Source organism: Myxocyprinus asiaticus, chromosome 2 (genome assembly GCF_019703515.2).
Source record: "Myxocyprinus asiaticus isolate MX2 ecotype Aquarium Trade chromosome 2, UBuf_Myxa_2, whole genome shotgun sequence".
NCBI lineage: Eukaryota > Metazoa > Chordata > Actinopteri > Cypriniformes > Catostomidae > Myxocyprinus > Myxocyprinus asiaticus.
Window position 1 is genome coordinate 26,780,507 of NC_059345.1, and position 12,745 is coordinate 26,793,251.

At 39.1% G+C, this 12,745-nt stretch overlaps 1 protein-coding gene across 2 annotated transcripts; it reads right to left on the reverse strand.

Annotated features, from left to right (window-relative positions):
* Window positions 1-80: 80 nt before the first annotated feature.
* Window positions 81-12,643, reverse strand: LOC127456666 (trafficking protein particle complex subunit 14-like). 2 transcript variants are annotated; one of them, XM_051725131.1, is made up of 10 exons: window positions 11,365-12,643; window positions 9,063-9,158; window positions 8,652-8,781; window positions 8,275-8,361; window positions 5,159-5,279; window positions 3,563-3,710; window positions 3,215-3,449; window positions 2,676-2,812; window positions 2,322-2,521; window positions 81-963 (listed from the first exon to the last, which is right to left on the reverse strand). In XM_051725131.1, exons 1-10 carry the CDS (start codon window positions 11,869-11,871, stop codon window positions 810-812), a joined length of 1,815 nt encoding a protein of 604 aa, XP_051581091.1. In that variant the 5' UTR covers window positions 11,872-12,643; the 3' UTR covers window positions 81-809. The 2 variants fall into 2 exon arrangements, with proteins under 2 accessions (XP_051581091.1, XP_051581100.1); XM_051725140.1 differs by lacking the exons at window positions 8,652-8,781; window positions 9,063-9,158; window positions 11,365-12,643 and having other exon boundaries at window positions 5,159-5,269; window positions 8,275-8,310.
* Between the last annotated feature and the right edge of the window lie 102 nt (window positions 12,644-12,745).

Here is a 12,745-nt window from a genome sequence, read left to right on the forward strand (position 1 = left end):
GTGAAATAATTTAAACATAATATAAATATACATTTACCAACAAGTCACTACCAACTATTCAGAAAGGAAGTGTGAATATCGGTGACATGCAGTTACACTGCAGGGCAAAATAACGCCGATATACTTCACCACCAGATCAAATAAAATTCAGTTTAAACATGACTGGAAACTGAAAACTGCTTCTTTGAAAACAATCTTTAAAGTAATTAAGAAAAACAATAAAAATAATAAAAGCGCTTTCACAAAGTAAAGCAAATTACTGGAATGCAAAAAGACAGAATTACTGTCAATATGGACAGGGGAATTTTGGCAGTGTTGACAAATGAAATGTAGAAACGTCCAAAATATCCAATACTAAGTAGCATATTTGGAGAGAAAACAAAACACTATCGCACATTACACGCTTCCAAAATGGGGTATTTAAACAATCATCAATACACCATTTTATCTTGTAAGCAACACAAGTTTCAGAACTTCATGTCTCCAGTGAAATTTCCTACGGATAAGCTACAAAAAAAAAAAAAAAAAAAAAACCCTGTGACATACTGTATGTGCATGTGAATGTTTTTCATCCTTTCATTCAAAGACAGTGGCTACACATAACTTGCATTGAAATTATTTTAAAGAACCATACTGTACAGCATGTAAACAATGATTCCAGGTAAAAAGACAACAACATAAAAACAAATTGTAATAAAACCTAAAGACCATGGATTTTTTTTAAACATCTTTTTAAATATACTCTACTTCATGACACATTAATATGTACCCAAGTTCAAGAATTTCCCACCTCCTCTGCCTGTGTGTATTTAGGTGTGTGAATCCAATACGAGCACCTTGCACTCACGCTTGGCAATTTTGTCGAGCGAAAGAATGTTCCGGTCTGGAGGGAGGTATAGGGGACGACCAACAGGAGAGCCCACAGGAGGAGTGATGGCCCTGCGCTCCATAACACTGCCCGTCCTGTGATAAGCACACATAGACACGGTTTTATGAGAAAGTTTATGTTTTCCTGTAATAGTAATTACAAACCTAATCACGAGGAGAGCATGTTTCAATTTTTCTTACACAAAGTGTAAAAGTGTGTGAATCAGGTATTGCCTCTATTGGGACAAAATGTCCTCGAGGAAAAACCTGAAATAATCATCACTGTGTGTAATGTCAATGTAATGTCATGTAAAGTAATGAAAATCTGAAAATGCAAAAGGATTTCTGAAAGTTAGGTTTAGGGGTAGGTTAGTAAAGGGGATAAAAAATAAAATTAGCTCAGTATAAAAACAGCAGAGGTCAATGGAAAGTCCTCATTAGGGCTGGGTAAAAATGTCAATTTTCCAATGCATGGTGATCTTCGTTTGATATCGATATCGATTTTTAAATCCCAAGATCGATCTTTCAATCTGTGTGGCAACCCTCTCTAGTGCAAGTAAATCACTCGCATGTGCAACCAAATTTCATGGTATGTGACTCAAAAGGTCTATGATTAGCCACTGGCTAGTAAATGTTCAGATTTCACTCACCAGTGATTAAATTGAATAGTGGAGAAGACGTTATTAGCACAGAGGTCCTTTCACTGCATGTTGAGAGTAAACGTTTGTTTTAACTGGTTCTGTGTGACCAAAGACGAGATCCACGGATCCACATGTCACTGAATAATTTCTCTTTTAATACCCTTTCTGTTTTTTGTTTTTTTTTACATTCAGTTGTTGATTAAAAACAACAACATAAAAAGAAGCATTTAATTCTAAATCACACATGGATGCACTAAAGAAATTATGCACATCTTCTCACATAATATGCGCTCTTAAAGAGTCTGTGCCGACTAAGCACATACTCTATATATCAATGGAAATACTTGTAAATAGAACAAATTATACAAGTAAAAAATAAAAATGTAACAAAAATATATATGCAACAATTTATTCAATTTCAAGAAATTAATTGATGGAATAGCTTTTTTAAAAGCTATAATGTGACCAATTTGATGAAAAACGAATGATAAAATATAATTTGTAAATTTTATATTTTCAAACTGTACCTATAAGGGTTGCCTAGAAGGTTCCTTTATAATTAAGACAATTTCTTCTATATGTAATCAAAATGGACATTGTACCAGAAATGTACCCATATGAATCAATATAGAATCGAATCGAGATTGGAATCGAAAGCTTGTGAATCGGAATCGAATCGGGAAAACTGTATCAATACCCAGCATTGTCCTCATCATGACAGAAAAGCAAACACGTATGTATGTGTGTGTGCAACTGGAAAATTGGACTGTGATAATCATGTCTGTGTCTATGTGCACACATTTAACTCTATACCTCGTGAGGTGGAATTTGGATGGTTGCTGGTGCGAGAATGACTGAGAGCGGCCCAGACTAAGACTGGCCTGATGTCGGTCCAGAATGTCTCTGACTGCTGGGCTGGAAGGACTGTTCTTGCGAGACAAAGGTCGGGCATCAGGGGGAGGGTTGGATACGGACGCTGTGAACTGTAGCTTCAGCTTCATGTGCTGACTCAACTGAAATACAGAGAGAAATGGTAGAAATGTATGTGTGTGGATCCCAAACTCAATCCGAACTCCAGGTTTTTGTTGGAGGCAAAAGAGGTTATGAGCAATGCAATTGTCATTTCATATGCACACATAGGAACACACATGTACAAACTCTCTTTACCTCAAAAAGTCCTGCTCTGAGTATCTGGAAAGCCACACTGACGGAGAGGGTACTGCCTTTCCGACAGTATCCTAGGTTGCTGAGAGGAGAATGACACACCACTGCATTTACTGCAGGGTCCTCTTTCTGCGCACGACCTGTGAGGAGGACAGAGGAGAATTGAAAAACCATAAGGACATAGATAGCAATGTAAAAACGGTTAAGACAAATGCTCTAGGTGCATTGTGCTGTGGTGCTCATGTGGGAGATGTTAGTTCGGATCTGGCCCTGGTTGTGTCCTGATCTCGTCCTTCCCATAATTTCAAAAGCAGTCTCTTCAAGCACTTTTTCTCTCTGACTGATGTATATTCTTTCCTAAACCACTTACACAACACTTTTAAATTTACTGTCAGTTTTCTCATTCCCCAACGTCCTCTGACCTTTCATCTGTCTTTTTTTTTTTCACTTTGCTTCCTGCCAAGCATGATCCGAAAAATCTCTCTCCACCTTTTTCCAAACATCCTCCATGCACACCTAACCTCTTTTTTTCCCTTTCTCACCTTCAGGTGTCCAGACTAATCGGACGGCCAGGAAGTCCTGAAGGTTGTTGAGTAGAGTGTATCGCACCCGGAAATGCTCGTGGGCCTTGACAGCACTGGGACAGCTGGCAGTCATGATGAAGCGTGGCCGGTCCAGCCTCACGCTAGGGAGACTATAGTGAGTGTAGATAGAATTGGTGAAGGGCAGTTTAGAAGTGGACCATTGTAAGACTGCAACCAATGGCACCTCCAATCCCTGCACCAAAAAGACACACAAAATGATAAATGTGTAAAGGCCTTGTGATACATTTTTGTTGGGTGTACCACACAAGATTGTACAACATAATTATCTCAGTCATAATGGCCCACCTCACTTGAATCATCTTGTGGCTGGTTACTGAGCTGCAATTGAAAGAGAAAGTTCTGCTCTTCTAAAGCATTGAGCAAGCTGGGAAGATGGCTAGATTCACTGTCCATCCTATAAAATGATGCCATGGCAACCTCTCCTGACTGATGACTGAAGAAAACCATATAAACAAAGGGGTAAATCATCAATATAATATAATATAATATATGTGAATCAATTAAAACAATGTAATTTATTAAATCGCACAGTTTTCTGAGATGAATCGCGATTAATCATGGTATACGGTACATTAAAACAAACAATAAAATATAATTAGAAATATATTAGGAGTATAGAGTAGAAGTAGACACATTTTTACAGGTATAAATCTTTGATAAATGTATATTTTTACATGCCATAAAATCAGTGGACATTCTGTAATTAACAGTTGCGCAAAATTTCCTGCCGTTTTCCAGTGGACTTTTTTAATAATAGTATCAAATGGGCAGATTTAGTTTATAACAAGCTTTATTGGCAAGATAAGATTAATTGTAATTTGCCAATGCATTATTAGACACTATACATACAGATATAAAAGGTGTTGAATGCTGAAGTTTAATTTGCTGAAGTTTAAAATCTCAAAACTATTTTCTCTAGCTGCCGTTCAGTCTCTATCGCGCACTTGCTAGGTTTCTCTTGCGTGGATTTGCTTTTGACTGGTTCAGACTGCAGTGAGTAAACGAAGAGATTGACGATGCGACGAGATAGAGCAGCTTAACCTGTATCTCTCCCATACCTGGCTCACCGCTTGCAAGTGCAGTCTCCATTTTCTGTACAGTAAATCCACTCCCGTGTATATTACATATTATAATTAATACAATGCAATGTAATTTCATTTAATGTAATGCATCAATATGAACAGATCTCTCTCAGATGAATCTGACTTGGGCAAAAACCCCAAGATATTTTTAAACATGCAGAGAGTTTATTTATTGTTAACAAATTATCTATTTTATATCCCTTCCATTAACAGATACGCATGGTTTTATTTCCCCTGTTGGCTATCACAGATAGCAACTAGATATGCATTTAAGGAAATAACAGTGTATGAAAGGTGCAAAAGAACAGTTTTAGGGAAGCTTAGGTTTTGGAGTTTGGTTCTGTGTAAATAAAACGCTGTATCAGAGCATTGCTGTTGTCATGGCACTAAGCATGTGTCTTGTTTTCAGTCGCCTTCATACAAGAATCAAAACAGTCACAGTGCAGTGTAAAGGCGGCTATAAATGGTTAAAAATGTTGAAGGTAGACAAGATCAACCACAATTTAGTATGCAAAAATTACAACGAAATCAATGTTATTACATTCTGAATGCTTGATATTCTATGAATGTAAAACAAAAGGGACATTTTCAAACTTTAGAAGTAAATTTCTTAAAAAGTATAAAGTTAGCACAAAAACAGATAGCACACCTAATGCTGAAATCATCAACAACAAAACAGTTTGAATGGGGTTGGTGTGTTAAGTGTTTTGAGCTGTAGGGGTTTAGAACAAACCATAACGAGAATGTTTGAGGAATATCAATACATGTGTGATATCTTACATAAAAATGTTTATCTTACCAAACATTGTCAACCAGCAGCACTGAGCCATCTGGCATCATTGGTAAGTATGAGGCATTGAAGTTGGGCAGGATTCTGATGTCACGAACACACACTTCCTCTTGAGAACTCCTGTTTAACACTGAAAGCATCAGATGTTCATGCATACTTGCACAAAAAAAACGGCTGATAGGTAAAGACACAGGAAGCCACAAAACTCAAACAGAAAGTGCAAGGTAAAAACCTACAGAAAGTCTACTGTCAGCTGTAGAAATTCTGAGCAGTTTTGTGGTTGTTAAGCTGCTGTTTATTAGCATGAAACGGCACAATGATAAAATTCTGACAAGCTTAGAGAAAATACACTCTAGCTAAAACACAAGCAAATAAATGCATCCTCCCTTGAAGACTAGGTAGTGAGATACCAATTATATCATATTAAGACACAGAGTCATTCACAACTATGAAAAATTCACAAGATATTGTGACCTCTCTTCAAATGTATTTTGAAACAATAAGATTTCAGGACAATGAGAATCACAATTGCATTAAATGGGTCATGTCATTAAGGAATCTAAATTTCCTTGATCTTTTGACATGTAAGAGTTTATTGTGCTATAAAAACATACATTAAGTTTCAGAACTCAAAACTTCCTCCCTAATCCAAAAAGAGCATTTGTTCACACCAAGTTACAAAAATGGCTTATTCTCTATTTCCGTGACTTCCCTACATCACTTGGGGGCCTTCATTAATGCATAACCACCTCCAAAGCAAGAGATCAATGCCTCCTTTTACATCATCGCCTCTTTGGTTTGCCCACTGGTGAATGATGAGATCTGGACAGGTAGAGCTATTACTATACACCCAGAGGGACCACTGCTGTATCTGTTATTTAACTAACAAAGAGATAGCAATGTCAGGGAAGATTCAAAAAGGTTGTGCCATTCCTGGCTGTGGAAATTTAGCATCTCTGCCTAGACTTTTGAAGGATGACAATATTAGAAAAGAGTGGCTGAAGTCATTTTTTATCCAATCAGTGTGGGATTATATGTTTTGTTTGGCACATTTCTCTAAGGATTCTTTTGAGAACTATTATGATTCAGACTTTCCAAAGTAATTTGTATTGAAATATGGAGCAGTGCTAACTACATTGGACACGACAGTAATGCCAATGACCAACAAATAATAATACTCTTGTTTCTGTCTGTGTCTGCTTGATATGTAAGGAATTGTATAGTCAGCTGTTTTAATCACAAAATAAACTATGATCAGGACTCCAATGCGGAGCAGATCATGCTTATTACACGGTTACTTACCAAAGAAATACATAATTGCTTACGAAATATTGATTTGAGATTAAATAATTTTATTATGCAAGAAGAACACATAACATGGAGCGCAAAGAAAGAAAATGATGTAGTAAAAATGATGTGGCTGCCTTCTCACCTGTCTCGTATTTGCCAGGATGTCCCGTATTTTGGCCGAAAGAATGCATAGGTATGCGCATTATTCTGTATTTAAACAGCGAAACAAATGAGGGCAATCCCTACTCCGGTCGACCGGTGGTGTGACTCCCCACCCGGCGAACATCCCGTATTCCACATTACATGGGAGGCGAACACCCAGGTCAACTGTCCCTTACAGCTGGGTACAGATTTATTAACCCTTCACATTCACAGCTTGTGTAAGTCTGGGCAATTTTCACTGTTCTCAGCTTATATATATATATATAATATATATATAATTATCGTATCACCATATCTTGTATGCCTAATAATATAAGTATTCGGGAGCAACAGTGTGCTGTTCAGTTTACGATTGTTATTTCAGTCGGAACAACTGTAGTAGTTTGATCGCGTACGCCACATAAATTAGGACATATAGTTATTAATGACTGCCTGGACTGAGTGCTTTCAGGAGAATGTTTTTTTTTTTTTTTTTATCCCCTTTTTCTCCCCAATTTGGAATACCCAATTCCCACTACTTAGTAGGTCCTCATGGTGGCGCGGTTACTCACCTCAATCCGGGTGGCTGAGGACAAGTCTCAGTTGCCTCCACTTCTGAGACAGTCAATCCGCGCATCTTATCACATGGCTCGCTGTGCATGACACCGTGTGTGACTCTATCCTCCCTAGCAACCGGGCCAATTTGGTTGCTTAGGAGACCTGGCTGGAGTCACACAGCAGCCCTGGATTCGAACTCGCTACTCCAGGTGTGGTAGTCAGCGTCAATACTCGCTTAGCTACCCAGGCCCCAGTGCTTTCAGGGGATTTTGTAAATCCCTTGCATGTTTTCATTCTTTTATTCTTGGCAAAAACAGTTCCACGAGTGTTGGCGGGAGGTGTTTGCACTTTAAAGATGTTAGCCAATCATAACACTACGGTCCTAATAAAGTGCCCGATGTGGTCTTCTGTTGTTGTAGCCCATCCCCCTCAAGGTTCTACGTGCTGTGCATTCTGAGATGCTATTCTGGTTATCTGAGTTACCGTAGCCTTTCTGTCAGCTCGAACCAGTCTGGACATTCTTTGTTGACCTCTCTCATCAACAAGGCGTTTCAGTCTGCAGAACTGCCATTCACTGGATGTTTTGTGGCACCATTATGAGTAAACTCTAGACTGTTGTGCGTGAAAATCCCAGGAGATCAGCAGTTACAGAAATACTCAAATCAGCCCGTCTGACACCAGCAATCATGCCATGGTTGAAATCACTGAGATCACATTTTTTCCCATTCTGTTTACGTGAACATTAACTGAAGCTCCTGACCCGTATCTGTGTGATTTAATGCATTGCATTGCTGCCACCCGATTGGCTGATTGGATAATCGCATGAATAAGTAGGTGTACAGGTGTTCCTAATAAAGTGCTCAGTTAGTGTATATTGAAGCCTTAAAAAGGACAACACAGAAAACTGGGTGCTTCAGACAGAGGGCCAGAGACAGGATGGAAAAGGTCATGTCATACTGTATTATGACAGATTTTTGTGCTGACATTTAATAACATTATAAGTGAACCTCAAGGAAAATAATAAAGTAAACAAAAATGCATGACATGACCCCTTTAATGATTAAAACAACTGCACTTTGTAAACAATATACAGTAGAGAAGAGATTTAAAAAAAAAAAAAAAAGAGCTGACATTACCTTTCAGGACGGTTAAGTGTCTCCCTGAAACAGTCATTTGCTGGCACTTCACTGTGGGAGGGGGCAGGACATTAAGAGTGGTGCTGACTGTTAGCAAAAGAAAAAGAAAAAGAGTTTAATAAAAAACAGTTTATATCTAAAATGAACAAATTCTCAATTTTAGGTTTAAAATGCCTATAAAAATCCATGAAATTTAAAAAAAATACAACTGTAAAAACATGACACTACATGAACACACCAAAACATTACAAATAATGAAAGGAAGGAGAATCTAGTATAAAGTGACAACAGTGAATCATCCACTCTGAGTTACCTGAGGTACTGCTGAATCAAAAATGATATTGTGCAGTATTGTGCTGATGGAAGCAAAAGCTCACCCTGGGCTTTGAAGGTGTTTAGGTCCTGGCGGAATGTTTGGCAGGGGCTTTTCTGTTGGAGGATGCTGAGGTAGCCATGTTCTTGGAGCTCCACTTTCCCCTCTTCTTGCTTCCACACAGTCACTATTATCTGCATTCAGGTACACAATACAATCTAGTATAATCAGCAACATACTATATGTGAGATAATGTGGCATTGCATGTGCACTGGTGTTTGATTTCATATGGATTGCTTCACAGATATAATCCTTTGCATAAGAAACTTACACAAACAGCTGTAGGTCAGCAAAAACATTATGTGCAAAGACAAGCATGTCAAATAATGTATGTGATGAAAAAAGACCTACTGTCCTCATCAAATATGGGCTACTGATACACATGGATAAATGTGCACACACACACTACTCATACCTTCACTTTGAGAGTGTTGACAGGGAGTTTATCCAGAGACACAGTCAGAGGAAAGATTACCTCGTCGTTTAAAACAACTGGCTCATCCACAGGAGACTAAGTAACAAAAAGGGTCAAAGAAACACTTCAAAGTGAGACAGGGTCTGTGTATTATTTTCAGTAGCTACACAACCTTGCCCTACTGCATGGATCTGTAATTTTTTGAAAGGCTCATTTAAAAAAGGTTTGCACTACTGGGTGTGACTGAAAGCAGAGCAAACAGGAGACTAAGCCCTTATTTCACATTGTGGGTTGTACTTTCCTAACCTGTGCAATCTGTTTGGTACACTAATTACCTTGTTTTGCTATACAGTGCATTCATAAAGTATTCGGACCACTTAATTTTTTTTTTTTCAGATTTTGTTATGTTGCAGCCTTATGCTAAAATGCTTTAAATTATTATTTTCACATCGATCTACACTCCATACCACATAATGACAAAGCAAAAACCAGAACTTTGATAACTTTGCAAATTTATTAAAAAGAAAAAAACTGTAAAATCACACTGACTTAAGTAATCAAACCCTTAACTCAGTACTTAGTTGAAGCACCTTTGGCAGAGATTACAGCCTCAAATCTTTTTGGGTATGATGCGACAAGCTTTGCACACTTGGATTTGGGGATTTTCTGCCATTCTTCTCTGCAGATCCTCTCAAGCTCTGTCAGGATGGTGGACAGCCATTTTCAGGTCTCTCCAGAGATGTTCGATTGGGTTCAAGTCGGGCTCTTGCTGGGCTACTCAAGGACATTCATAGAGTTGTCCCTGAGCCACTCTTGCGTTGTCTTGGCTGTGTGCTTAGGGTCATTGTCCTGTTGGAAGGTGAACCTTCTGCCCAGTCTGAGGTCCTGAGTGCTCTGGGCCAGGTTTTCATTAAGGAGATCTTTGTATTTTGCTGTGTTCAGCTTTCCTTCAACCCTGACCAGTCCCCCAGTCCTTGCCGCTGAAAAACATCCCCACAGCATGATGCTACCATCACCATGCTTCACCGTTGGGATGGTATTGCGCAGGTGATGAGCAGTGCCTGGTTTCCTCCAGACATGACACTTGGAATTGAAGCCAAACAGTTCAATCTTCGTTTCATCGGACCAGAGAATCTTGTTTCTCACAGTCTGAGAACCCTTTTATGTGTCTTGCACTGAGGAAAGGCTTCTGTCTGGCCACTCTGCCATAAAGCCCAGATCAGTGATGTGTTGCAGTGATGGTTGTCCTTCTGCAAGTATCTCCCATCTCCACACATGAGCTCTGCTGGCTAGCTCAAAAAAGAGTCCTGGTTGTTCCAAACTTCTTCCATTTAAGAATTATGGAGGCCACTGTGCTCTTGGGAACCTTCAATGTTTTTTTTTTTTTTGTTTTTTTTTGCAGCCTTCCCCAGATCTGTGCCTTGACACAACCCTGTCTCTGAACTCTGCAGGCAGTTCCTTTGACCTTGTGGCATGGTTTTTGCTCTGATATGCATTTTCAGCTGTGAGATCTTATATAGACAGGTGTGTGCCTTTCCAAATCATGTCCAATCAGTTGAATTTACCACAGGTGGACTCCGATCAAAGTGTAGAAACATCTCAAAGATGATCCAGAGAAATGTGATGCAACTGAGCTAAATTTCACGTTTCATTGCAAAGTGTCTGAATACTTATGTCAATGTGATATTTCAGTTTTTTCTTTTTAATAAATTTTCAAAGTTATCAAAAATCAGATTTTTGCTTTGCCATTATGGGGTATGGAGTGCAGATTGATGTAATTTTTTTATTTTTATTTAAAGCATATTAGGTTGCAACATAGCAAAATGTGAAAAAACGAAGGGGGTCTGAATATTTTCTGAATGCATTGAATGTGCCTTTTAAACAAAAAAGCACAGGTGCATCCTTGATGTGCTGTCACACTATTGTTAAGTATGAAGAATCTGTCCTCAACTCAAATTACTATCCAAAACCAAGATTGCACTGAAAAACATTTGCTTCCATAGACGGTATTTCCAATCTGTTACAAAAATATGTGGGTGAGAAAATGATGAGAGAATTTTCATTTCTGGGTGAACTATTCCTTTAACCCTTTTGCAACAGTGTGACTACCTGCTATTAGAGATATCTTTAAAGCATTATGTTCTGCATGTTTTCCAGCCATTAACACTCACATCTGCAGCAAACAGTAGCTTACAACACAGGAAATGTCAACACTTCCTTGTTGCTAAAGATAAAGTCCAATTTATTTGAATGTACAGTCAGTTTTATCTGTACTTAGAAAATCTACAGTCCACTACAGCACCTGCACAGGAGCCTTGCGGAATTCCCTCACGCCGTTGCCCGAGCTGTTGTGAATGAGGAGCGGCTTGCATTCCCTGAAGCCCCGGTACCTCGGGCCCCCTCTACCTGCGCTGCCCACATCCGCAGCATCATCATCGTCCGTGTCCTCCACACACTCGTCCCCGCTGCTGTGGTAGTCGTGATACAAAGGCTGACCTCGCTGTCTGTTGTCGCCGGGGCAAACGCTGGCCACGGCGCAAAGAGTGTCGGCCAGCTCCCTCCAAGAGCGACTGTGATGCTCCGTCCCGCTGCCATCAACAGCCGCCGCAGTGCCGGTGGACGAAGAGGAGCCTGAACCAGATGCGACGTTCTGAGAGCGCAAAACCAGAAGAAAGCGCACGGTTTCCCCGAGATAGAGGTGGCTGCGACGCGGAAGCGTGCGATATCTGGCCGGGTCCGACAGATCTGAGATGGGGACGGCAGGGAAATACATAAAGTATTCGCATTGCGATTCCATCATTAACACCATGACCCACACACACACACACACACACACACACACACACACACACACACACACACACACACACACACACTGACACTGTACAGCAGCAGACAGAGAAGGGATCCGGTTAGCCTGTTCAGCCTAATAACACTCACATTCAAAGAAAATGGGATAAAGAATAAAATAAATCCGTTTTATCTTTCAGCTCAAGGAATTTTACGAGTGATCAAAACGGAAAAAATACACTCATCTTTGTTTTGCCCCATTTCGGTTGTCTCAGTTCGCGCATACGAACACATTCAAGTGCGCTATATGACAGGCATTATTATCGAGTTGAGATGGAGCAGAGTGTGATAAAAACTAGGCAATAATAGTTGTTTGTCGAGTAAGGTAAACAATGATCTTCTAGCTGTAAAGGCTAAATGTTGGTACAACTTTGATAATTAATATCAACTAATATACTAACTGTATTCAATATATTTGATTATTGTTAATATACTATATCTTATGGAAGCCCTGAACCGCAAGGTGGAAAAAAATAAATAAATAAATAACGGTGAAAAAAATAAAATAAAAATAGTGTCTCAGTTCCTTCCTGAGCCTAAGTCTTAAAAAAAAAAAATTCTCTGTTCCAAAAATTTTTTTTCTCTCTTCAAACATTTTTTATTCTCTCTTCAAATTTTTTTTCTCTCTTCAAAAAAATTTAACAAACTCCAGCTGTTACACGACAACGAATGACATATCAAACATATGTAACCTGATTTTGTCTTGATTAAGGTTTGCAAACCCTTAAATAAATAATAAATGTTTCATTCAGCTATACAGCAACAGAGAAAGCATTAAAAGCATAAGATTACATGTTTACTGATAGTGGCATCTGGTGGCCAAGGTTGGTACC